This window comes from Labrus mixtus, chromosome 9, assembly GCF_963584025.1.
Source record: "Labrus mixtus chromosome 9, fLabMix1.1, whole genome shotgun sequence".
NCBI lineage: Eukaryota > Metazoa > Chordata > Actinopteri > Labriformes > Labridae > Labrus > Labrus mixtus.
Window position 1 is genome coordinate 23,365,511 of NC_083620.1, and position 26,893 is coordinate 23,392,403.

Sequence of the window (26,893 nt, forward strand, 5' to 3'; positions counted from 1 at the left end):
CAATGCTGTTTATGTGACCTAATCAATCCTATTTCCGATCACCTTCTCCATTTATTAATTGCTGTAGGTAGTGATGATGTGTCTTTGGACAAATACATTTCTTTAAAAATATATATGTATATATGTATATTGTACATGAATATGCTCATGAATCCTTCTCTCAGTAGTCAAAGGAATATACCTAACCTGGAGTTCTGGCACTTCATCCTGTTTGTGATTCAAATCCTATAATGCAGAGACAAAACATGCAAAGCTTAGTAGAACCTGTCAGATTTAGAGAAAGAAGAATCTCATTACTTGTATAGGACTTTCTAATCTGTATGACGGGGCCTGCACACTTTGAACCAAACGTGTTTAATATGTGTTTCAATCCACTACCCAATGAGGATCAGGTTCAGGTTCAGGTTCAGGATCAGGTTCAGGGTCGGATGTTATTTACAAGCCTAAATTAGGTGAATCCGAGTTCCATCAGAGTTGAAAGCAGGCAAGAGAAGAGTGATCCAGGAAATCAAAAGGCTAACGCTCAGGTTGTGGCCTTGGTCAAAAACAAATGTGATGACTTAGATGACATCTCACTTTGACACTGAATCTGAAAGCAATGTCACTATTTCAACAGCTCCAAAGCTTTAAATGTCATTAAATGGATGCCTTTCTTGACACCAAAGATGAATGAAGGTGTTCAAAGTGATTTATAAATGCAGAGTAAAAGGGTTAGTCTGAAGAACTTAACAATGCAAATACCTTCTGTGTTTACTAAAAATAAGACCTTGGTGATTAAGAGTGTGGTTTGTAAACATACAAGAGTCCTATGTGGAAGAAGTATGTTTTCTAGACTGCAGGACATCAAAAGCAACCTGAGGTTACTTTAAGCATAACCCTTCTTCTCTGAAAACATAGCTTCCCAAAAAAATCACGATTGAAAAGAACTAAAAAGTATCACATCAATCAAGTTTGAAAAATGGGACAAACAATTTGAAAGAAAAGTCGATTTGCGAAATCTCAGATCTTCTTTATGTAATTCAAAAGTGTCTCGGGTGAATTAATAGGCCGAGGGACACTGTCTGCTTTCATTATAGTAAAAGGCTGTGCGTAAAAGTACGGGAGCAAATAAAAACAAAGGGACGAGGAACAAAAGGTTAAAGGATGTAATGTTCTCAAATAACTGTAGTCATCCTGATAAGATTTCAACATGACAAAAATAATGCATGCATGATTGTGAACTTCATATCATACAAAAAGCCAAGAAAAAAATTATAGATAGCAACTGATGGCCTGAGTGTCAAAAGACTTCGATCAAATCTTGAGGGAGGACTCATTCATAAACGAATTGGAAACAATTGTATTGAATAAACCAAGATTTTCAAAATACATGAGTACATACAAAAGTGGTAAGAAGTTGTTCTCTGAAAGTTTCTGTGTAAATATGAAAACAACAAACATTTTTATAACAGAAACCTTTCAAATACTGCAGTTGTTGAAGACAAGTCTCAAAAAGTAACCACTTACCACCACATACCCACAATATAATGGCATGACAATGACATTTTTCTTCACACTAAACAAAGTTACAATGAAACAGCTTTTTGCAAAAACAAAACAAAACAAAAAAAAAGGCCAAGATGGTCAAGTGTCGTGATGTCAGAAGTCAACAGCCATCTGTCATTGTAAAAAGGGGTTAAAAGGTTTGCGTCCGTGTAAGACTTAAATCATCATTTGCTCTACATCAAAACTACCGAAAATTCTAAACTCTGCAAAAGTATTTCTTTTTTGATTGTAACAATGCAGTTCAACACATTCAGAAACGTTTGTTGGCCCAGTGATTAAAATCGTCCTCTGAAGACAACTGTGACAAAGCAATGTGTAGTAGGTTCATGAGTCTTCTTCTGAGTTCCCCAGCGGGCTAATACTTGTTATGCCATTCACACTGACCAACACTAACCTCCTCAATGTCCAAGTTTTTTCTGGATTTGTAAATAAACTCTCCAATTGCCACGAAAACTGAGAGGACCAGCCCAGCTGCCAGCACAATGAAGATTCCTCCTATGTTCTCCACACCCAGAGCACTGGCCTCTTTGCTGTCCTCCTCTGGGCAGCCATTGCCTCTCCACCATTTCTCCTTCATCATGTGCAGCTTCCCCTCCTCCTGGAGCTGCAAGATGGCGATGGTGATTTTGTCTCTGTAGGGGGAGCCTGCAGGAGGATCAAAATCATCATCACTGATATTACCCATGACATAACTTTGTTGTTTGGAAGAAACTCGCGAAGAAAGCATTTGATATCATTCTTAACGTGTAGTTTGTCTCTCTTACCAATCGGGGTTCCTACACCATAGCCCTTTGAATCTATCAAGCCTCCAATCTGTGTGAGGTTGCAGTTACGCTGGCTGATGTACTCGATGCTGGTTGACTCCATCAGAAGAGCATAGTCCGTGGTTAGAACCCTCTGAATCCCCTCGCGGTTGTTTTTCACCAGCGCTGTGTTTTTCCTGCTGCTCATGAACGCCCACATTTTTTCATAAGTTGAAATCTTAGATTTCTGTTAAAAGACAATCGAAAATTCATGGCAGTTAAAAAACAATGAATGTTGATGTTCGTAAAAGCAAAAATAATACACAGGATTTCACGGAGAAGATAAAGTTGATACATTGGCAAACTCAGGTCCTACAGTTGACTCTTTCCAATATTTCAAATGAAACAGTATTTGGACACTGCTGACTGAAACAATCATCCTGATGCATGTCAGGAGATGGCGGAGAAGTTTATTAAATCTTCTTTGCACATTCAGACCGGCTGCTGTGCTTCAGGACAAACAATACATTCTGATAATTCTTTTAAAAAACGCACACAGGTTGTGTCCAGCTGCATGTATGAGGACGTTGCTAAGATATAAAACGTTAAACCCCATTCTTCTTCATCATTTTCTCCAAAGGCATTACCCTTAACACAGCATGAACCTAGAAGGACTGACGACTGATAAAGGCAACACATATCCGCCTCGTGAAAATATAAAAGTAGGACTCATTCTTGCATCCAGTACAACAAGTGGAAAGAAGGTTACCTTAAAAAAAGTCATGGTGGAGCCGTCTCTTACAGCACCGTACTCTATTTTGGTTTGCTTGGCCAAGTCATCGGCAGAGTCGATTGGTGAGTCCATCCTCTCCACAGTCAGAAAGGCAGCCAAGTTGGCAGTGTATGAGGAGATTATGATCAGAGTAAAGAACCACCATATTCCACCGACTATCCTTGTAGACAGGGCCTTAGGCATCAGTTCAGATCCTTTAAGACAACAACACAGGAAACATCAAAACATTTTCAAACACATAAGAGATAGAATTCACAATTACCTTTTTTTTTTATTTTTGCCTTGACACAACAGTTTCTTTTTTTGAACGAGGGTGGCAACTGAAGAGGATCTACCAAGGGACAACCTCTGCCAGGTGTGAAAACAGCATAAATACAGAATACAGATATCACTGCTTTAAGAATACCTTGCTGCATAAGGGCTCCAACTCCAAACCAGACACTGTTTATTAAAGTGAAGTTGTTTTCAACCACATCTGAGTCCGGGTTGCAGGGGTGAGGGTTGTACCACTCATAGGGAGTGAACCTGATGGTAAAGAATACAAACATTCAGACACATTGTACGCCAAAAATGTATAGGTTGATTGTGCACTGTAAGGATTTTTTTTAGCTAAGTTAAAAAAGACAAGTCTGTAAAAAACTACGCCCAATCTACACCTGGAAACAGGTTTACTTTGTAGTAACCGCCCTCTTTCTTCTAAGGGTCCTATTTCATCAGGTTTTGTATGGCAACACATGCACATTCTCTGAAATGAAACAGTGCTAATTTGTAGTTTACCTGGCAATAACAAACAGCACACAGCTGACCCCCAGGCATGCAAGCAGCACATACATCCAGATATCAGGAGACAGTGGATTGAGGAAGGAGAAGACTCCCGGATTTGTGCCGTTGGGTTTGTGGTAGAGGATGCTGATCCCCAGAGTCATGAAGGGCTTGGAGAAATCAATCACCTTTTCCCTCACATATGTGATCGTGAGAGGGGCCACGGCGAGGTCAGCCACCTGGAACAGAACATAAAAAAACCATCAAGTAAAAGCCAGATTCAAAGACAGATGAAGCTGTTCACAATTTAGATATTCTCTCAGTTTTATATTTGATCAGTACTCACATGGTCAATGAGTTCTCGCACCATGCCATTCCACTCCCCTTTGTCATTCTGAGCTCCATATTTGCCATCAGACACCAGCTTTACCTCGTAGGAGAAGCCCAAAATGTTAGACAGCTCTTTGAGCAGGTCCAGACAGTAGCCCTCAAAGCGATCATTTCCATACAGAGGCTTGTCAGACTTCTTATACATGACATAAGGATTTTCCTGAAACAAGGCACATTTATAGACTTTGTTAGTTTGATATGACATTTCTGATTAAATACTTTAAATGGTTTTTTTTTATTTTTTTTTAACATTATTACCAGAATAGTAGTGACAATAAGGGTCCTGTTGGCCATTGAGTCAGTCACATTAGTGGATGAGTCCTTGTTGGTTTCAGTCAAATTAAGGCCTGTTTGGGAATTCCACACGCCAATCTGTAGAAAACAAAATATCAACATAACCACACTGCGAGAGGTCATAGAGCCGTAGTTTCATGAGTCACCTTCACACGCTTACGAATGCAAAGAAGGGAAACAGAAAACATTGTAGGAAGCAGAAAAATCACAAGTAAGAACTAACAGAGATGAGAGTGTGTGGGAGGGGAGAAAGGAAAAGAACACAAAACACAATGTTTAAACTTGAGAGGCTATGTCGCGTAGAGAAATGTTCAACATGTCTTTCCATCAGTATCCAAAGCTGAACTTTTTTTTTAGACAACAGGGAGACACCACAGAGGGGAATCAAATGAACGGGGTCAAAATGTTCTTTAGTCTGCCAGGGCAGCTAAAGTACAGACCTTTTTCCACACTTTATTCAGGCGGTTGTTGCCTGCGATGGTCTTGCAGAAATAATAGAGAGAAACCATTTTAATCACAGAGCCCTGAACTAAAAACAAACATGAAAAAATGAAAACATATGATTGAACTTCTGCTGAATTTCTTTGTAGTGCAGAGATTTGTCAGCTAACAGGCCTGGCTGTGATCAGCCAAACCTGAGAGCAGCCTTGTTCTCAGTGTGATGAAAGGAACATCTACAAACGTTTGAGCTTTAAAATGACAGATGAAATTATTTACAACAACTATATGTCAGAACATTAAGAGCTCACCAGAATTATAAATACTAAATCATGTTGCGGCAGAAAATGTGTTTAACTGCAACATTATAAAACAAAGTTTGCAGTGAGTAGCAGCACCCTGCTCGTCTACTCTCTTCAGGTCTGTGTGGATGTTTACAGCAGGCTGGACTGACAGTATAAGCACAGGTCAGAAAGATCACCTTCTCCAAGCCGTCTTCCTTGAGGCTGATGACATCTAAATCAAATTCTTTCCGCAGGCCGTCTGTCTTGTTTATTATTATTTGTCCCGTCAAGCCGTTCCATTGTGCCTGCAGCAGAGCGAGGGCAGAAGACAAAAAACACAATGAACCCCCTCAGTTTTTGTTGTCATGCACATGATGCAGAGTGGAGCAGAAGTCTGGAAAAATGAGAACAGTTCTTTATGAATGAATAATTGATGAGTGCTACATTACGCAAAGAACACTGACAAAGGCTAATGCATCTTAATGGACATTTTTGCATTGGCTGGATCCTCTGTGGAAATATGGAGTGTCTCTTGGTATGCAACATGGTCGACGGTGATGTAAATGGAGCAGGCAGGCATGGCCTCTGTGTGACTAGACAGCAGCGGGTGGGCAGCAGAGCTCAGGGATATTTGAATGCAGTTGATAATGAAGTGAGCTCAGCTGAATAACATTCAGGTTAAATCTCTATTACAGAGGGCTCGGAGAAATGAGCTGCATCTCAATTGTAGGCTGACAGAGGAAGCTGAGCAGTCTCACTTTTTATGTGCTGACGACGTAACTACAAATCAATATGCCAAATGTGGATTTGCCAATGACCTGCCCATGGCATTTCATGATTTCTAATATTTTGTCCAGTAATGAACTTGCATTGAAAATATAGTTAAAGGGACAGATGTCTTTTATATTAAACCTTCCTTGGGAGAGGATTAATCTAAGACTTAAACCACGACTGCATTACTATTTATATATGTGTCACCTGCCATTTAATAAGACCACACAAAACAAACCATCAGTCGGTTGTTTTGCAATGGAAGAAAGTGTAGCTGAGTGAATGTGATCACAACAAGGCCTGTGGATTACTGCGAGTAAGTGTGACTGTAATAAACTGTTGTTGTGTTTGTTGCATTTGGGAAATAAAGCCATGGCTGTACTTGTCTTTTAAATGACTTTGCGGTCCGTTTTAAGTGACACAAACCAAGAGAGCACGTTAAACAGGAAGTCAATCTCATACAGGCTCTCTAAACAAAGAGCGAGTTATATTACTCACTGGGACATTGTGACACACAAACATTAGAGATTAAAACGTTGTGTCCGTGTGTGTTCAGCCTGTGACAGGAGTTTAATACAATCTATAGAAGGTCACGAGGGACGTTCAGTCAAGTTGCTCTTTGATTATACAGCTTCACACAGCAAACATCTTGACCTACTTGATCCCTAAAGTCCAGATTGATGTCATTAAGTCTCTTCTTCGACATTCAGAAGTGTTTCTGTCACAACCATACGCTGGTGTCATTACTGTTCATGCAGTGATGACATGGATTTTCTCAGATTGGAGAACACAGATGATACAAAGGATAAGAGTGAGATTTAAACACATCACTATCACCTAATAGCTGTGAACATGCTGGACAAGCCATCAGCACCACGCTGAGAAAAAGTCATTTCCTTTTCCACCGGCGTCTATAAACCCTCCAAACAAACATGCTCTGTAAGAGTGTTAGAACATTTAGGAACACAGGTAAGAACACAAACCAAACAGTTATTCTGATAAGCTGCCACTTTCAAACTAAACTTTCCCTGAAAATGTAACTTTAGGCGTTATTTGTGTGATTCAGTATTGACTGCTAGAGGAAAGTGAGCGCCATTTCGCCTTCCCTCCTCGCTGACAGGAGGACGCAGGCTGAGCTACACTTCAGCATCTATAACTCACTCTTAGACGATCTAACCATATTGACTTACATTTTGTATCTTGCTTCAGTTGTCAATCATACCAAAGTTATTTTTCATTTTGAATTGATTTTTTATCAGCCAGGCTCTCCCTGCTTTCTTTACTGTCTATTCTTCACCTTACAGAGATTCAACAAAACCAACACACCGCTCTGCTCTCACAAAAATCTCTGAAGAGCAGCAGGCAAATTCCTCCTCTGCTGGACAACAAGATCAAAATGAACACCTCCGACGAGACGTTCAGGAATCACAAAAAGTCTGCGTTTAAGCCTAGTTTAAGCATAGACAATAGTTTTGTCTCTGACTGTGTTTTGAGCCTTTTCTGGCAATCGAAAAAGCCGTCTGAAAACATGGAGAAAGTGAAGACTAGCAGTGCAAAGTACACACTGCTTTGTTGTAAACGGGTCAAAAGATTGAGAGTGGAATCATTTCAGTGTGTTGTGAATAATGAACGGATGCTTTAATTGATATTGGACATCGTGTTGAGTAGGCGATAGAAGATGGAAGAACACACTGATATTCACCAGTGAATGATGAAGCTTGTATTTGACACCTCAGTGTGTAAAAACTGTTGACGACAGGTCTAAGCATAGAAAACATCTGCTGCAGCTTTCCAGATGAAACATTGATCTTCTCACGCTGTATATTCTGTCTGGACTCATAATAAGAAACGTCTACTTTAAAGACTGCGATGAAACAAGAGAGCCGACAGGATCCACATGAATATATCTCATCAGAGCTGAGCGTCTGCTTCTCTGTTAAACTTGGATTATTTCTGCCAGACAGACAGCATGTTTTTCTAAATAGCAGAGTCTGCTTTTAAATGTGCTTCAGTCTCACTGTGTTCCTGTTCTGTCTGCTGTCAGATCAATAGTTCATCCGCACTTTAATAGCTTTTTCTTTTTCAATTACCAAAGATCTACACTACAGGATGCTTACTGTGCCATCTTTAAACTTAGACGACGAGGATCTGGATTGAAATTCGGAGCAGAAACGTTTTTTAAAAGGAGTTCTTTATTATCTGATACACTCTGCTCTTAACCTGCTCATGGAAAGCTGCGGCTCTCAGCGGACAGCTTCTTTTTTTTTTTTTTTCCAGTAGCCTTCTGACAACTCACTAATCTAAGACAGCTCCAACCTGCAGCACATGACGTCAGTCCCTATCTCCTGGGTGAAATTATTTCAAATTCAATGCACGTGCTCCTCATTCATCACAGCTGATCTCCTTACTCTATTGTTTCTGCTCCTGCAGCCGAGGAAACGAGATAAAGGCTGAAAAAACGGATGGATGGATGGATGGATGGATGGATCTCACACATTGATAAACAACACTCACGTCTTTGAGCATGGTCATGAAGCGTGATCCAAAGCGCCAGGGTTTGTGTCGGTGACACTGTAGGGAGCTGACGGTGATCTGTGAGGCGCGTTGTGAGGCAGCAGCCACCATGTAGACGGCGTCGTACATCAGAGACGCCTCCGTCTGAAAAAGAAACAAAGCCGTCCATCAGCTGTAATCGCATCATGACCTTCACACATCTAGACTCTTTACGTACACAGTTCTGTATGTTTTCTCAAAGCATACTCAAAAACTACAGATCTAGTTCAATAAATATTCATGAAACTTCCAAAAAGAGGCAAGAGGCAATATGTGAATAACATGTCACATTCATGTTATATGCCTTATTCCCTCTGAGTGGGAGATGCTTGAGAAATAAGGTTTACTCTTTGTCTTTTTAAATTAATCTAAAAAAAATTAAATGTATAGGATTATCAAATAAGATATCTGAAGTAACCAGGCAGATAATCAATACAGAATAAAGTTTGGAACAATCAGTTCCTTGCAAACTAATTGTCTTCAGCTAGAGCCAACCCTTCTCAGCCGACTTGCTCTGTACTGATTTTGTTCGGCTTAGTATTGAATGGATTGGAGGGTTCCCCACTGAGGAACACAGCCTTGCACACGCTTGGTAACTTCTGACAGTGTGTGAAAGCAGGTAAACGTTAACTCACTGTCATCATTCCCTCCATCATTCCAGTCTCAGGTTTGGAGGGAGCCTGCAGTCGCTCCATGGCCCACCTCTCCACCACCGAGGCCACCTGAGGGCTGTCTATGTTGAGCAGTCTGAAGCCCGTCATGTTGACCCCGCTGTAGCGGTACGGCTCCAGGTCGAGGGCAAACAGGTCCTGTACAAGAACACACATCCTCATCAGTCCTGAATTGCTGAGGCAATAGGCAGTATAATACCATGGAATTATGCCAAGGGCACAGAAATCATCCAGATATCTTATTATAAAACAAGCCACAGATGTTTGAGTTAATCTGCATAATCTTTTCCTAATAGAGTCTCTTGGTGAACACACTAAGCCTGCATCGGATAAAATCATTACATATAATCTTCATTAAGACAATTGAACAGTATGTTGCATGTTCCTAGCTTACATATCTTCTATAAATTACTTTCTCTTACCAGTGTGGTGAAAAAGAAGTGGTAATATTCAGTCATCATCCCCATGGACAGGATCTAAACAGGATGAGAAACGGAAGAGTGGTTCACACATTTCTCTTCACCATCAACACTCGCACCATTTGCTCCAGACAGCACAAACAATATTTTCCGTCCTTCAAGCCACCCGACCATATTTTACCCATGAACTCTTGCAAATGACACATCGCTTCTTTCCTTCTGCGTCTCCCTCTATCCCACGTTTGAGGCCCAACACAGTTCAGCAGGTGGCTGTTCAACAGTCTGGTTCTGCTCGTGGTTAAAAGGCAGTTTTTGTAAATGTTGTTTAGTGCTGTGCTCATGGTTGAGTAATGTGAAAATAACACAGAGTCCATCAAAGCTCTAAATAGCCTACATTTCTAACAGCTAAACTCCAAGCACAAATGACCCAGCTTCATGCAGGTAGAAGTTATTTACCTGCTTGAGAACATCAGCTGATGTTTGATAAGAGCAGTCAAAGATGACATAGAACTCCTTCCCCTTCTTCATCTCTTTCAACAGAGGACGGGCATCTTTACTTCCTACTGGCAGCTGACGGATCTTGATTTTGATGCTGTATCTGGATGGAGCTTTGATCAGTTCTTGCAAACGGATAAGTCCTTAAATTAAAAGACAAGACAACAATCATGAGACTCAACAATCACAAATTCAAACAGTAGAAATGGAGTATATAAAGATTGGGAATTTAAGTAATATGCCTATTTATGAAACACTCAGTTTTTTTAATGTAGGCCTACTTGAGTGTTTTGCTGTCATGGTTTTAATTTTCTTATTGTCTGACAGCTTTTGAGATTGCTTTTCTGAAGAAATAAAACACAGTGAGACCACAAACAAATAGCCTACTTTAGATATTACAGCTCTCATACTTTACATTTACTCAACACCCTCCCTATGTGACAAGATTTCAATGTTGTCAAACTATAATATAGAGAACAATCTTCTCTGATAAAAAACCTTCAATGGGTCTCAATTACCTTAAGAACAACTTTTCTAGAAACTAACTCTAAAGGATACTGTGAGAGGTAGAATCCACATATCCACACAGCAATTCAACACTATCATTCGCTCATGTTTGGTAACTGTAGGCTACTTTGTCAAAGTCAAAGTCAAAGTCAACTTTATTGTCAATTTCAAAATATGCCAGACATACAGTGGAATCGAGATTGCGTTTGTCTCCGTCCCACGGTGCAATACAACCAAAATAAGATCAAATAAAATAAGGTAAAATAAGATAAATAATATTTACATTAAATTCTAAATAGTGCAAAAGGTACAAAACAAGGCTTGAAAAGGGTTGAACCGAAGTGTTAGCATATTTTTTGAGTCAACGTCCAAGCTACTTTAACTACATTTGAAGTCCAACTGTGACCATTAGGGGGCAGTAAATGGACATGGTTAACATGTTTTTACTAACAAGTTAGCTTGTTTTGTATGCTGACGCCAATTCGACATATTACATTTTGCAGTTCACTTCAGTGGCCGCCAGTGAAAATTATCAGTGAAAAATAATTTATTTACCTTTTCCATACTTTCAGCAAAGTTATTGTATTTTGAAAGAGATCACCGGAAGTGATATCATACTTTGGACCCTACACTACTGTCTGACGCTAACTTGACTAAGTCGTGTAAGCAGTTCCCCACTGTGACCGCCAGGGGGCAGCAAACACCATTTCAGAATTATTTTTTGGTTAGTTTGGGTGACAAACACATTTTCTTTGACATACTCGCTCAAAGACATAACTTTGAGAAGCTAGCTTGCCAACATTTAACATCCACAAAGAAGGAACATTAAATCACAATTTATTTTAAATGATGAACCTGAATACAACATTGGATGATTTCGCAACCTGTTCCATATCCGTTATGCTCCTAACTTTAGTTTAATCATGTTTTGCTATCTATTTCAATCCTATTTTTACTCAAAACTGCCCTCCAGTGGCCATTGCAAGGAACTACAACACAAAAAATTTGTCGACAAACTAAATTTGCGGACATTGCAGTATATTTCAACTTCCTTTATGTCTTTCAAAATAAAACGTTCAAATTTGGTTGAAGTGTAGTTCCCGCTCAGACTACTGATTAAACGGAGTAGGCTACCTGTCCTTGAGGCAAATTTACCTCGTTCGTGGTTTGCAGGTGATTTTTGGTGTTTTGAAGCGAATAACTCATGTAATATGTATGCAAATACTTTTGCTTTGAGATAATTGTACAAAGTTGTTTGGAGTACTCCTAGCTACACATCATGAATCGAATGAGTCAAATGTGTATTATATTGAAATTGGCTTTTTATTTATTTTTTATTTTATACAGAGTTTTATTTTTTTTCCATTTGTTTATTCATTTTCATCTATTTTTGATCGTTCGAAATAAAGAATAAATAAAAGAATAATTATGACAGTGGTTGGTTAGCAATAATAAGACAGCTAGCTATCTAACTTAGCTAGTGGTTGATGTTTTTTATGGGTCAGAAAAAAACAGGGACAGCAACTAGATGCAGAGAGCCACAGCTGGAACAATTCAGTTTTTTTTCTCAGCAGTACAATTATAAAACATCTTGTACAGGACTAATGAACAGCAAGCTGAGTAATGTCTGCTACATCCTGCCAATAAAATATCAGTGAACAAGGAGATTAGACTGAGTTAACACTATGACCGCCTGAACATTAAACCAGGTGCTGCTTTGACTGCAGGCATCGTGCTGAGAGGACTTAATGTTGGGGACACAGTGTCAAAGAAGAAGAAGCTTTTTCTCAGGTAATTCCCCTTCACGGTTATCAACACATGTATGAACCTACAGTATATTTCTTAAATTTTATAATTGACTGCCAGGAAATGTCAACTTGCTGCATCTTGGATGATAGTTTGTGTGCTTTGTTTGTGTTGGTGGAGAAGTTGTGAGAGGCTGCAGCAGGTATTGATTAGCAAGCTGATCTAACCATATCACCTCAAGCTGAGGTTTGCTTTTATTTGAAGAGTGTCAGTGAGGTGTTCTCTGACACTGGGCTGCAGTATGAAAAGTTCACTGTGATGATGTTTAATGTCTTTAATTCTTGTTGCCGGTGAACTTTGTGTTCCAGCACTATTCAGTGAGCGTTACAATAGAAACCACCTGCAAACTATCAATATCAGAGCTTTAAGGACACAGTGTCACATTTTGATCGGAGGATCAATTCTATATTTTGAAACCCCAACATTGTAACTACAAAGAATTAGGGATGGGTACGAGTACTCGAGTACTGTTTTACTATTTGCACACCTGTCCACACGTTGTTGTGCTACAGTAATTTGACTCAGTTAGCGTTACATGCACCATTTCAACCGTAACCAGGAAAAGTAATGTCTAGAAGAACTTTAACACAAAAGATGGCGATAACCTGCGAAGCGAGATATGTGGTGTTAAACTTGCACATCATAGAAATACTAGTTTGACGCTCAATCACATGCACTTCCAGCACAAGGAGAAACCAGCATAGATCGACAACAGGCAGTCTTGTATCACGTCGTTTATTAGCCCTGTAAGCACACATCATTGTAATGAGACCAGAGCAGAGAAGAGTATCCTGCTAATAACAAATTGATTGGAGATATGCTCCCATAAGGTTTTGTAGAAGCAGAGGGCTTCCTCAAGCTAGTGGAGGATTTTGAGTTGGTTTACAAGCCCTCATCATGGCAGACGGCAGCAAGAAGAGAGCAATACAATGAGAGTACTCAAATATTGAGATGACTGTAAATGCTTAACCCTACAAGGGACAAAGTGATGCCCTCGTTCCACACAACATGTGGACCAACTCTTTCTTCATTACTCCTTCTTTGAGCTTTCTGGACGCATTTACAAATAAATGAGCTTAACGTTTTTTTTTAGGTTAAAACGATTAAATTTCAAGGCAATACTTAATACCACTGAGGCCAAATAATTCAAATGCTGCAACTACAGCGTTCACAACACATCTTAACTTCAAACCTTCTACACAAACTTACACTTTAACCGCACTTTAAGCTTTGCATTCAAGATCCACATCTCCATGTGGTTTTAATGTATCACACAGACATCTGTACTGTATTCCTCAACCACACATGTCCCACACTCATATGTCAGCCAGTTTAAATATCGCATATAATGTGACAGTGTGTGTTTTAATCACTGCTGCTGACATACGCTGCTGACGTCTCTTTATGCATTGCTGCTGCTTTCATTACTGACTCTCCCTCTGGATCTAGGACCAGATGGCTCCTGTCATCAGCTCTCATCTCCACTCACCAGTTGCATCCTCATAGACGACAGTGACCGTCTTCCATTTGTAGTACTGCACGATGTCCAGCACAGCTCGGCTGATGGACGTGTATTCAGGATAGAGGTTGATGTAGAAGCTGTCTTTGTTGTCCACTGAGGGGTGTTTCCAGCGGGTCTGGATGTGAGGGACTTCCAGGGCATTACAAATAGACTGGACCGCACTGACAGAAGAGCTGTGAGAGGGGCCGAATACAGCTCCCACACCCAAAGCCAACTGGTCGCAGGCTGAATGAATCAGATAGTGGAGAGAGAGAGAGAGAGACAGAAAAACATCTTAAAATCCATTTTCATCAAATCTTCAACTCACAAAGCTCTTCATCATGTCATTGCTCTTACCTCTTCTGGAGGCCTCAAAACTGTCAAATAGGTTTATTCTCTGGATGTCGTAGGTTAATGTGGTGTTTGGCATTAAGGTCCGGTTCCTGTTTATGTTGGTCACAGCAAATTTAAAGGCCAGTTCTTCGACACTAATGGGCTCATTCTCAAGCGTTTCAAAGATGCCCCCTGCAGGAAGAAAAGAAACATGGGAGTGAGAAAAAAAAAGCAGCTGGAGGGAGTAGCAGAAAAGTGTTCCATCCTGTGACTTTTCTTCACCTCCATCATAGGAGTTGTTTTAAAAGTTTGAAGATCACCAAGACTGATCTGATGGTTGAAGAATGTGCCCTGTTTTATATTTGCTTCTACCACATAATGCTAGTAAAGTACCTGGATGACAAATATTACAGGAGTGAGTTTGATGATCTGGTTTGGAAGTCATGCTACGCTTCCAGTTCACTACAGACAGTTGATATGTATCCCTTTAACATCATCCATTACCCTTATTAGTCAGCCCTCTCCTTCTACAGTATGTCACTAAGTTTTAGTAGATGCACCTGTTCACCTCATACAGTCATGTTTGCAGTCCTCTAAATTTACTGCTCAAGACAAAAGTCAGCTTCGATGATACTGCTTGTGATTGATAGCATCACATAGTCAAGTTCATGATGTCATTTACTTTAAAGAGGTTGAAGATGATGTGTTCCTGCTCAGGCTGCCAAAACACTCCTGCTCTGAAATGCCTACATCTACAAGTCTCTCTCACATTTTTACTTTTGACTGACTAGGTAGGAACCTGCATGTTTATGAGGCTGAAGATGTGGAGGTTTCCTTCACCAGAACACCTTTGTAGAACACTACTAAGAAGTGCTTGTCTAGCACTTTTTTAAACCAGTTAGTAAAACCCTGAGCTCCTTTCTAAGACATAAAAACCTCCAGCAAAGAGCAAAGCTAACCTCTGAGGTGTCACTGTTTATGGAGAAGGTGCTTCATCACATTTCACGAGAAGAAAAGGAGACTCTGACACTTAAAAGTGCAGCACAGGATTCATACTGAAACACAATGTGATTGTTGTAAGGCTTCACATTTTTCATTTTCTAAACCATAATCGTCAGTCACGTCTGTCTCTCCAGTGATAAACTGAAATGCAAAACAAAAAGTCAGGTGTATTCTAAAAGAGCGTTTTGGAGATGTGATACTCCTGTGTGTCTTACATTCAGTGCTGCAGTGGATAAGACTTTCAAAAGCATTAAGTGATGTTGTAAAATTATTTGAACATCATATTTTCCAGAGCCAAAATCTACAATTTCAAGAAAATCCAAAGATATTCACTTTACAAAAAGGTATATTTTGATTTAATCAGGACAGCCTCATCTCTTCGGGAACAAAAACAAACTGCAGCATTTTTTAACAGTTACAGACATAAACTCAAGATTATTACAAAACACAAGTCAAACAAATCCTGGGTCACAGCAGCAGGTCATCAGACAAAGTATCTACAACCTGATGCACCTTCCTCCAACACCTTCAGCCTAGTTTAGAAAAGATTTAGAGACCAGCTCCCCCAGACCCAAATCCTCCTGCAGCAGGAGCAGCGTGCCTGAAACTAATTTTCCCCATTTCAAGACGACTAAGGGACAAATAACAAGTCTAAGTTCTGCAGAGTGAAGATTGTAGCTTCCAATGTTTTTCAAATGATTAAAAGTGCACAGGTATGAGGGAAGCAGGTTAAGTATTGCCTTATATGCCAATGATTTATAGTTTCATAGTTTGTCCTGATGAGTTCATGAGAAGCTATAACATGCAATGCTCTGTGTTTCTACTTTTTAAAGAGAAGCAGGGAATTGATGATAACATCTTTACAGTCACTTGAGTCATATAATAATGAAACGTTTATGATTCTACATTTGAAGATTTGCAATAGATCTTGCTCTCTGCTGCCTTTTCAGCATCCTTTAAAGACCACTCAGAAGTTACAGTCTGTCTGACACTGCAGCTTAACAGCTCCCCCCGGAGGACAAGGCAACACACACTGACCACTGCTTTCACAATGAGCTTAGACCACAACTGTCACAACAACATTTCTGTTTAACGCGATTACTTCGACCCGCTGTGTGTGTGCGTGTGCCACAGGCCGCCATTGTTTCAGAGTTGAGAAGATCATTCTGAAAACCCACCGACTCCTAATCCAAGCCCTCATCACTCCCGAAATATGGCATGCCATGTCTGACAAAGTGGATATTTCTATTACTGCAGCCACACACGAGTGTAATAAATATAATGTTTCAGTTACATAAAGAGCAGCTTTAAAAACATTAGGATTACGTCCAGAAAGACGATGGCCTGTCACTGGACTGTCACCACCTTCATACAGTGTGGACAGATTTGAGGGAGACCGTGTCCTTTTCCCTGCTGAAAATGCCCTTGCACGCCGATTCCAGCTAAACCTTTCAAATGTAGATCATCAATACATGTGGGCCTTCAGTGATAGGGTTTCTGAATATATTCAGGCTTCAATGTTTGTTCTCACTTCATTGACATTCAGGCAGGAACAGGTCTGCTTCTTAACAATGAGGGTAATTCAGTTTGTTTGTCCTTAAACACGTTCATAATACTCTGTTTTCAAGTTATCCACATACACATCATTTAGTCTTTAAACAAACAAAGGCTAATGGAAGGTACTTCAGAATTGCTGATCAATAGTTACATTAACCCCCCGAAACACAAACACAAGTATGCCATTTCTATTCTGCCGTAGTTTGCAAACGACCTGACTTCAGCACGGAGGCTACAGATGGCAATAGGTCACAGCTCTCTGTAGCACTCTTTGAAGAATTGCCTGTGAAATTGTGATTGATTTGAGAGGAGAAAGGGCCTTTAAAAAGCTCCCCTTGAGACCTTGATTGTGAATGACCTTTTTCTTTGCTGTAGCTTAGCCTCAAACCCCAAACTGAGAGAGCCTTGTCTGGACTCCCTGGTCACTAAAAGCATGCTTGAAAGTGCCAATCCTAATTATGGTCACCAAGCCTCAGTGAGCAGCTGCTAGGGCCTGTTAATGTTCTTAATTCTGTCCGCTTGAATTTCAGTCTCAGGCCAAAAAACAATAACCTTCTCCTCCATTTGCTCACAATGTGTAGTCAGTATTCAGAGTCTGTGCTGTCACCTTTTTTTGCTTTGAGTTGTTTCGATATGAACAGGAAAAGAAAAGTAAATGTCACAGGCTCCATTTAGAATTATACAACAAAAGAATCAGCACCACAGCATCAATTCCAATAAGTGATTTAGTTTTCTACACACTGTGGATATACATGGTCCAGTTTGTGTGAAAAGGGAAAACAGCTGCTGCTTTTGCATTTATTTATTTTTTCCATGTACGTTTTGGAGATGACCTCTGATTATGCGCATAATAAGAATCTAATGCAGCCAGAATATGTGCTGTGTGTATTCACAGAGTGCATGGCAAATCAAAAAGTAAATAAAGGAAAACAACTTCACCTGAGACACTTTCTGCAACTCCCTTAAATGGTGTAAAGCGTGCATTAAAATGCAACATGTATCAGTAGCTTTTAATAATGAATAGATATGCTACTACAGCACCGTCTTTTTAATTTACCGTCTCCTCCAGCATGAAAACACTGTCACCTCATTCTTACAAAAGGGCTCTGAGCTCAAGTCATAAATAAAAAGCGACCTATTAGCAGCCTCACAATACATCTGGGATGAGTGTGACAACACATGTAGTTGGTTTGAAGCTTTAATGTCTGAAATGAGGTATATAAACTATTTACACACGTTTTATTGTCAGCAAAAGACAAATATAACTATTTCATTGCACTGTTCACTTATTCATTTCCTCTCTTGAAGCTTGGTGGAAATTCACATCCCACAGAATGAAAACAGATTAATCTCTCCTCTCATTTCCACCTGAGATTAGATCTTAAACTTCTGTTTAAAGTGAAATGAGTTTTCTGGTTTTCATGCACACAGCGACACGGGGGGATTCAGGGTAAAGGCAGTTTGTCTGAAAGTCAACATTAAGAGTTCTGGTCCAAGCACCACTGTAAAATAGTGATTATGTTACTAGTAGCTGAGCTCTTTATTTCAAATATCAGCAGATAAAAGTAATTGTTACTGTGCCGTAGGTAGTTATACACTGTGTCCAGAAATCACAGATCCATCTGTTAGCTTGCTTATAGCACACCAGAGTGCTAAAACTCTGTTATTATCATCCCCATGATCATCATCACCCGTCCAGACATCTGGAGTGAAGCAGCAATCATACTCAGTTTTTATCTTGTTTTTTCGGAAACTTGGTTAAATATCACCTTCCATCCATGTGCCTGAAAGTCAGGCAGGAATTTATAGTTCTATCTGTTCTTGCCTTTTAGTTTAAAGTCCTTACAAGACACGGCTCACATATCACAAAACAAAAAGAATCATTTTCTACTCCGGGCTTCGAGAACTCAAGTCCATGAGAATGAGTCATGTTGATGTCTAGAGCACCTTTCAATGATTCCTCAGCTCCTTTCAACAAGCTGTGGTTAGTACAATGCATCTTTTGACCTTGATAGTTAAAGCTGGCACAGGAAACTATTGAGAAACCAAAACAAGTAAACTAGATTTTAAAAGTACTCAGCTGGAAATGCAAAAGCCGCTCCATCAGAACATAAATTGTAAAAAAAAAAAATGATGTAGGAAGAGTCTAAGTGGGAGTTCTCTGGGGAGGAGCGTAGCTCATCTTTGTCATTGTTAACCAATTAAATTAAAGCTATTTGATTTTTAGGTTAGACTAGCTTGCTAGCTGTAGCACTGGGAAGTCTTTGGTCATCATATATCATTTGAAAGAATGTGCAGAGTGCACACTAAAAGGCCATTTATTCAGTTAAATCAGTCCAAAAGAAATAATTGTATAGACTTATCATAGTCCTGGAACAGTGGACTTTTTATCCTTGTTGGAGCATTAATATATTACCAGAGGGCGGTAAAGAAGATTTTAGATATAGCATGTTAACTTGTCCGTAGTCTCTGATAGACCAATGAATGGTCACATCTTTGGTGTTCCTCTACTTTAATTTCATGTCATCCATTAGCCATGAAGAGTGCTAAGATAATAATGTTTAATTTGCTTATTTATATATTTTATTGATACAAATAAAAAGCTTTAATTAAAAAAGTCCATGAGTTCATTAAAATCTGAACATATCACAACCTCCATGAGATTAGAATCCTTCACAAAGGAAATGGATACTATCTGGCATTTGTGACACGACACCTTCTGGTGTAAACAGTCCTGACCAGAATCAAGCTGTTCGGCTGCCCTGTCTCCTCGTGTTGTGTGTCTAACTCACAAAGGGCTCGTGGGAGTTTGGCTCAGTACATCTTTATACTCTGCTCTTTTACATTTCAAAGGACAAACCAACACTGTCATTTGGATTTGTTTTCGATGCCAATGCAGATAAAATGAGCGACTGTCACGCTGTCTGATTACAGATGGCACTTCGGTCAATGCATTCATCAATAGGCTATTAGCAAGCACATGAACAAATAGAGAAAAAGTTAGAGAAGTCTGTGATAGTCTAAACTTAATTAATTACAAGTTTTGACTCTCGAGGCACAGTTAAAAAACGATAAAAGTTAAAGAAATCACTTGACTGGTTCGTCTTGTGAGACCCTTTAATTAGCAGTACTGCCTCGTGTACTGTTTCATAATGCAATCATCTATGTTTTATTTTCAAAAAGAAAGTCTATTACTAATAAATCAGGAAATCCTGAATATTAAAGTATAGCATCTTTTGCAAGGAAAGGCATGTGTCTCATGTCTCCGTCTTTTACACAGTTTTTCTATTTGCTTTGGCTTTATAAAAAAATGTAATTTTATAAAGAATTGCTATTAATGCTTTGGCTTCCATTTATTACTTGCAAATATAATTTTCTAGGATCACTGAGCTTCCATCCGATCGTTTATAGGCCAGACAATGCTGTGGGGCGATGCATGCTAGGAGGTCACCAAAAACAAAAGATTGTGCTCATGCTGCAGGCGTACGCTGATAAACCTTCAGGCTATGCTTTAAATAAACTTCTGTTCCTCCCTTCAGTGCTGAGATCAAACAGAAAGTGTTTCGGTTTAGGCAGCTGGTCGGTCCTTTTCAAATCCAGAAACGTTTAAGTCAGGTTAACATTAAGAGACAGATATTGGGATCCTGATTGTAATCTGTGATTATGGGACTCTGTGCCATTATCACATGAAGGGAAGTCTTTTGAGGCAGAGGAACACAATGACGTAGTGTTTTGCTTTCTCCCCTCTCCCCATCCTGGGCCTGCTTCCAGTGAGACCCCCCCACCCCCCACCTCGACAAGGTGGGGGCTCCACTCCAACCTGGGCCGATGCCAGACTGTGAATGAATGAGGGGGTCCTAACCAGTCTACTATCTTCGTTTGATGTGGAGCACTGAGGTTTCTCTGTTTTTAGCATAGCTGCTTGTGACCCACCACCAAAACATTTAGACTTAAAACCATCAAATCTGCCTAATTCATAAAACGTGATGATGATGATGATGATGTGATGATTACCACTGATGATATGACTTTAGCTGATCGTAGCTATGACACTAAATTACGCCTTACACCTAATGTGGGTCGAGTCATAAATAAACAAATCAGACAGCATAAATGAATAAAGCATGCAAGCAAGAGGAAACAGGAATTGAACAAACAGCCAAACAGAGTGGAGGCCAGGCCACAAGCTGCTGCTGTGTGCTTCCCAAGTGATGAGATTTGGATGCTGCGTAAGTACCATATTTGAGGAAGAGACTTTCTGCATAAAGAAGATTAGTATTAGTTGTTTAAGGGCTTTGGGGAGAAGATTTACCATTATTACCAACCCAGTGAAAAGAGGGGAAGCCGGCCACAATCTGATGCCAACACTTGCCAAGACAGAGAAATGTTAATTTAACCAAGCCACACACCATATGGGAGAGATTAGGATGTGTGCGGGTCATGAAGAGAATGACAAAGATTAGGTGGCCTTGGAGAGTGATAGATGATTTAGAGAGATTAACAACATAGAGCACGGATCGGGACTGTCAGGACTGGGGAGGCGGCGCTGGCCTATTAGTCTATAAAGTTAGGCAATGCCACTAGCCTGATTGTTGAATTCTTTAGAAGTAGATGAAGTTTTAGATGAAAAACAGAGTTGCCCTGAGGATTGAACGGAGCAGAGTCCCGAGGCCTAAATTGAAAAAGGCATTTTTGTGATGCAATCTTCTTACCATGAGAGGAATATTGGATAACAAGTGGGAGAGAAGCAGACAGCTTTAATTTTCTACCGAGCAGCATCTCATTGTTACAAAAGTTACATCAGAAATCAAAGGGGGATAGTTGGCGCTTTGTTTGTCTAATTACAAGTGCAGATTAAAGTTGAAAGCACAGTGCTCGTCAACTCTCGGAGGCTTAACAGACAACTTTAGACTCAGATCCTCATTCACAGATTTTATTAAAGTGTCAACATAAATATGCACCGAGACTTAACTACTTTTGAGTGAATTAGGCGGAACAGAATTCACATTTAAAAAAGTTTCACTGCCCCCACTTTTTCTTTTCTTTAGCCCCTTCACACAAAGACATATTTCATTCCAAGTACACATGCAATGAGATGCAGCAGTGTTCTAACCGAATCACTCATCTGTCTCTACCCTGCACCGCCAACATGGAGGAACAGAGATGGAGACTCGGGCATCAGCCAACCAAAGTGGATTAACATGATTTTGATGAAAACCAATAGAGCTGTTTCATGTGGACGGCCCAGCACTCTGTCCTCAGTTCCTCCCTGATGAAGAAAGAATCCAGTCATGAGCCTTAAAAGGAAACTGTAGGGACATCACGACAACAGGGAAAGTTTCCACAGGACATCATTTCTAATTCAGTGACACTCAGTATAAGCTTGCGATTGAATAAACACACTGAACACACGGCGACTTATTCTAAATTCAAATTGTTATTGCCAGGAGTTAAATGTTATCCTGCTTCAATTAACTTACAGACAATATCTGAGCACACGAGATATATTCTTGCATGACATCCGTATGTTTAATCTCTGCATATATTATCCTGACTGACTTTAATTAAATATAATGTTTACATGCAACAGTTCATGCTCCAGAGATACTGTGAGAGATTACCAGTAATACCTTGTGATCATGCCACAGTCACTGTTCTCTTCTTCTTTTTTTTTTACATTTTATATCCAAAGACAGATAGTCGGTTTTAAATCCCAAATGATTTGGGTTTTTAATCATATTATTGAAGGTTTAAAAAAAAAGGTGAAATTGTGCAATATAGTAAATAAGTACAGCATTTCAAAAATCTTGCCACTTACCAATTCTTAGGACCTGCTGTGAAGTAAGCCGAAACTCTGCTATAAAGTACAGCAGTGAAAATAACAGTCCCTTCCTTTTCGCCATGGTCCTCCCTCCAGAGTCAAATTTAACATTGATATCAGTTGTTCTGCCCTCGGTAATTCATGCTGTTAACTTGCCGGTCCTCGTATCCGTAACGAAAATAAACTGGGTTCCGACCCACATCCATCCCTCACACATTGTGATGAGAAAAAAAAAACCAATAACAAGAACACAGACTCCACTTGCAGCTGTGAGTGATCAACAAAACTCCAGTTTTCCCATTCTAAAATCCTTTTTTTGTGCCAGTAAGGTTTTGCTTCTCAAATTCACTGTGCAGACATCCCTCTTATGTTTTTTTTTTTTTCTTATTCTGGTGCACTCTTGAATTGTAGGATGAGACTGAGGAGGAGGAGGATCGCACACAGTGCCCCTGCTGTCAAGCTCCAATGAATACAAAGTAGCAGTTCTCGTTGCAACTTTCAAAATAAAAGATGAAACAGCATCCTTTGGAGCAAATATAGAGAAAATGAACATGTTTCTTGGGGACTAGCGTTCATATATTTACTACATGCATGTATATATGTATGTAGTCTGATCTCAAATTATTCAGATGTTTAATAAATACAGCTAATTCCAATATTCCACTATATATTATTCTATATTCCTTACACGAGACTAGTGTAATAAATATTACATTTAAAATACTGTATTTAAATGTTTGGACGATTGTTTTCTGTCTGTTGAAACCTGCTTTACCAAGTATTTGAAAGCTTTTATTATTCAGTCGCGTTTGCTGTATTTCCGGTGCCACTCTCACTTTCTTTGTCTGACTGGACTCAGCTGAGAGTCCCTCCCGTGCAGGCGCTCAATTGAGGGCACAGCCAAGCCTCTAATCCGCAAACATGGATACGTCCTGAAGATTAACTTCAAATCTGGCAACATTCGACCTCGACAACGTCTTTGCTTTGGTACACCGAGGAATGATTAAATCTTTGCTCCAGTCCTGATGGAAATGCAAATCTAATCTTCAAACTGGTCTGTGACGCTCCCTTGAAGATTAACTACCTCAAACTGTTTTTCTCACACAGTCTCGTAGTAAAATCAAATGTGTCTGCACAACATTAACCCACCTTGCTCTTTTCCTTGAGCCAGAGAAAAGTTATTTTAGCTGCTCAGTGAAACAAATCAGATGCAACTGGTGATTTTGCTCCAGTCTGAAATATCATCAGGGTTTGATGAGTTCTTTAGGATAAGTGTAATCTCACAATTGTTTATTTCCCCAGATTTGAGGAAAGTTGTATGCAGATAGTGACAATAAAACAATAATTGAATGAACTCTATGGGGGTTTTATTCTACAGGTTACATTGTGGTGACTGTCCAAATAAAAAACTTCAGAACGGGATCAAATGCATTAACAACACCATGCTTATAATAGCTTGTACTTAAACCAGATTTTCATGTTTTCAGTTTGTTTCATAATCTAATTTGGTTTCGGATTGAGATGAAGTGAGTGATTGAGAGAGTTATTCTTCTGCCACCTGCAGTCTGAGAAGGAAAGATTGCAGTGTCAGTCCACGCTTAAAGACACTCATCGTGTCCTTTGGCATCACCTAGTGGTGAAAAAATGACACAAAGACTGGGCCAGGCCAACATGTTTAAAGCAAGGTTGTTGTTGTTGTTGTTGTTGTGTTTTCTTTTTAGCAGAAATCACTTCACATGAAACCCAGTTCCATATAGGATGTCACTATCAAGGTCCATCCAGGTGATCCCAATCAGAAGGCAAAACTTTCACCACTACCACATGCTCTTTAGAAGTCATTTCAAGATTTTCTATTAAACCTTTTATTTCATTCAAGGCAACTTACTTTACTTTTATATTCCTAAGCAGCAACTCAGATAGCCTATCATCACCACAGACATACAGGTAAGCACATCCATCACAGACATCATGAAAGAGTTCCTTTCAACAAGCTGAAACTGCATACTACTTATCGCTCAACTTTTCAGAATAGTTTCTTATACGAACAAACACAGATGCACAGAAGTATTTTTGTATTTGATTGCATACTTTAGCAGTACATGGCTCCTTCTTTAGTGCATGCAAAGAAAAGACATAGAGACGGCAACAAAAATAGCCACAACAAAATGTAAAAAATAATGAACAGATGATTACAAAGAAAACATAATGCTATGATGTTCTAAATAAAGTATTTGTGTTTTAGATCTCTCTTAATTAGTAAAGTAAGCCCACATCAAGGCAACTGGAAAACTGTATAATGACCCCTTTAATTAAAAAAAACAACAACAGCAGTGATATTCAACCTGAGTTAATATGAAAGATATTACAAAAGCTGTATTTACATATAAAAAAGTTCTAACATTTTTAGTCCTGGTTAAAGGATTATCCGAATATAACTTGAGAAAACATGTTATTCTTTATCTTTCTTATGATGTTTTTAATCAGTAAAGCTTCGGCAGCTGCAAAAACCCACTTGGGTTTTTCTTTATATGTACACACCAGCCCTGCTTCGACTGTGAGAGTCTGGCTGAACTCGTGATCCTGTGTATCCAATGAAAACAGGCGTGTGTGGAACCGGGTGAAAACTGGACTGGTAGGAGGATGCAGGATTAAGTGAATACGGAGTTGTGTTTTGGCTTATGTATAAGGAGTTTCCTGGAGTATACTGGCTTCCAACATGGCTGGAACTCTGCAGGGAGGAAAGTGGAACCACGCTACCTTGATATAACAATGATGCATTTTCAGGCAGACCGGGGTTAAAGACAACAGGAGGGTTGATTGATGTTCCGTTTGTCATGACTTGAGGGAGGTTTTGCAGTGGCATTGTAAATTGTTCTCCAACAAAGCCGTTGTATGGCAGATGAGGCCGGTATGCAGTAGATCGGAGGCTGGAGACATTTGAGATGGGGTGATACCTCATGAGAGTTGGTTTGCTGGGTGCTGGGTGATACACATCATATGAGCCTTTCTCTGAGGGCATGTGGCGACAGAGAAACAACATGGCTGAGGCAAAAAGGAAAGCACCAGTCACCCATCCGATGTAGAGAGCCTCCCCTAGCTCCCTCCTCTGGGCGTCAATTAGCAAAGGATTGTAAAAATCCCTGATGATGGTATGGCCTGTCCACGACACAGGGATAAAAACACAGACACAAGCCATCAACTGCATACCACCTGCGATAAACAGGAATATGGTCTTAGCCCAGTCATTACCCTGAAAACAGGAAATACATCTCATTCCTGCCAGAGCAACAAGCAGCCCCAGTCCAGACAAGGCCAGGGAACAGCACATGAGACCCCTGGCTGCCTGTAAGTCCGGGGGCAGGAACAGCAGGGAGTCGTACACCTTACACTGCATCCTTATGTTGGCCTGTCTGTAACAGTTCATCCACAAGCCCTCCCAGCGGGTTTCCATCACGATGATGTTCTCTCCAATGAAAGCAGTCACCTTCCACATGGGCATTCCTGTAGTCGCCGCCGCCCCGATCAGCCCAATCAGGCCCACACACATTGCAGCAATTTCTGAAACACCCTGAACCATTTTCAAGCGTATGAAGATGATAGTGTAATGAAAAATATTAGGGCTCCCTTTGACTGCGAAATGTCACGCGTTGGTCCGAGACGTGTCCAAGGCAGCAATGATCCTCTCACCCGACTCTTGTTATGGGAAGGAGGCTTTGCGTTTGCCTGGTTGGCCCAGAGCGATAGGGGTGAGGAGGACCTGCTTGTTTTGTGTTTATGGTTCCCCTGGCTAAAGTGGAATATCAGTGCCATCACTTTCACCAGCAGTAAACACCAACAAGAGAGAGATAATAGAGAGAGATCACAACTTCACAAAGATGATATCATTTTCAATGTTTTTATTTCAATAATTAAGTTTAATAACAATCCAAAAGCATAAAAAAATACAATGTATAATAAGCTTCAGCAGTACCCCTTTTGTCCACAGGGGAGCAGAGATGACCCTGAAGGTGCTTGAACAGAGAGAAGGCTTGGATCACACACTCAAAATAAAGTATTTATTAAGTACTAGAAATGTATTTTGTACATCATAATGGAGATAGCTTTGATTAAAACACATAGTATAGATAACAATATTATTACATCGTCAAATATTTTCATTATGAAACATTAATCACACAATAGTACATTTGTTGGCAGTTCCCTGACAC

General features: G+C 39.9%; 2 protein-coding genes across 3 annotated transcripts; both read right to left on the minus strand.

Moving 5' to 3' along the window:
- Positions 1-1,321: 1,321 nt before the first annotated feature.
- Positions 1,322-23,124, minus strand: LOC132980699 (glutamate receptor ionotropic, kainate 1). 2 transcript variants are annotated; one of them, XM_061046976.1, is made up of 16 exons: positions 22,683-23,123; positions 14,330-14,497; positions 13,961-14,218; positions 10,120-10,301; positions 9,667-9,720; positions 9,209-9,382; positions 8,535-8,678; positions 5,447-5,554; positions 4,968-5,009; positions 4,492-4,605; positions 4,190-4,393; positions 3,859-4,082; positions 3,488-3,606; positions 3,058-3,275; positions 2,310-2,535; positions 1,322-2,190 (listed from the first exon to the last, which is right to left on the minus strand). In XM_061046976.1, exons 1-16 carry the CDS (start codon positions 22,765-22,767, stop codon positions 1,901-1,903), a joined length of 2,610 nt encoding a protein of 869 aa, XP_060902959.1. In that variant the 5' UTR covers positions 22,768-23,123; the 3' UTR covers positions 1,322-1,900. The 2 variants fall into 2 exon arrangements, with proteins under 2 accessions (XP_060902959.1, XP_060902960.1); XM_061046977.1 differs by lacking the exon at positions 4,968-5,009 and having other exon boundaries at positions 22,683-23,124.
- A 931-nt stretch (positions 23,125-24,055) lies between these two features.
- On the minus strand, positions 24,056-26,540 carry LOC132980701 (claudin-8-like). The gene has a single exon (XM_061046979.1). The coding sequence runs from the start codon at positions 26,260-26,262 to the stop codon at positions 25,210-25,212; it is 1,053 nt and encodes a 350-aa protein (XP_060902962.1). The 5' UTR covers positions 26,263-26,540; the 3' UTR covers positions 24,056-25,209.
- Between the last annotated feature and the right edge of the window lie 353 nt (positions 26,541-26,893).

Coding starts and splice junctions, on each gene's coding strand:
- LOC132980699 (XM_061046976.1), bottom strand. CDS start 22,767: ATGGCGAAAAGGAAGGGACTGTTATTTTCACTGCTGTACTTTATAGCA. Junction 14,498..22,682: donor ACAGCAGGTCCTAAGAATTG/GTAAGTGGCAAG, acceptor TTCTTCCTGCAG/GGGGCATCTTTGAAACGCTT. Junction 9,721..10,119: donor CAGCTGATGTTCTCAAGCAG/GTAAATAACTTC, acceptor CATCCTGTTTAG/ATCCTGTCCATGGGGATGAT.
- LOC132980701 (XM_061046979.1), bottom strand. CDS start 26,262: ATGGTTCAGGGTGTTTCAGAAATTGCTGCAATGTGTGTGGGCCTGATT.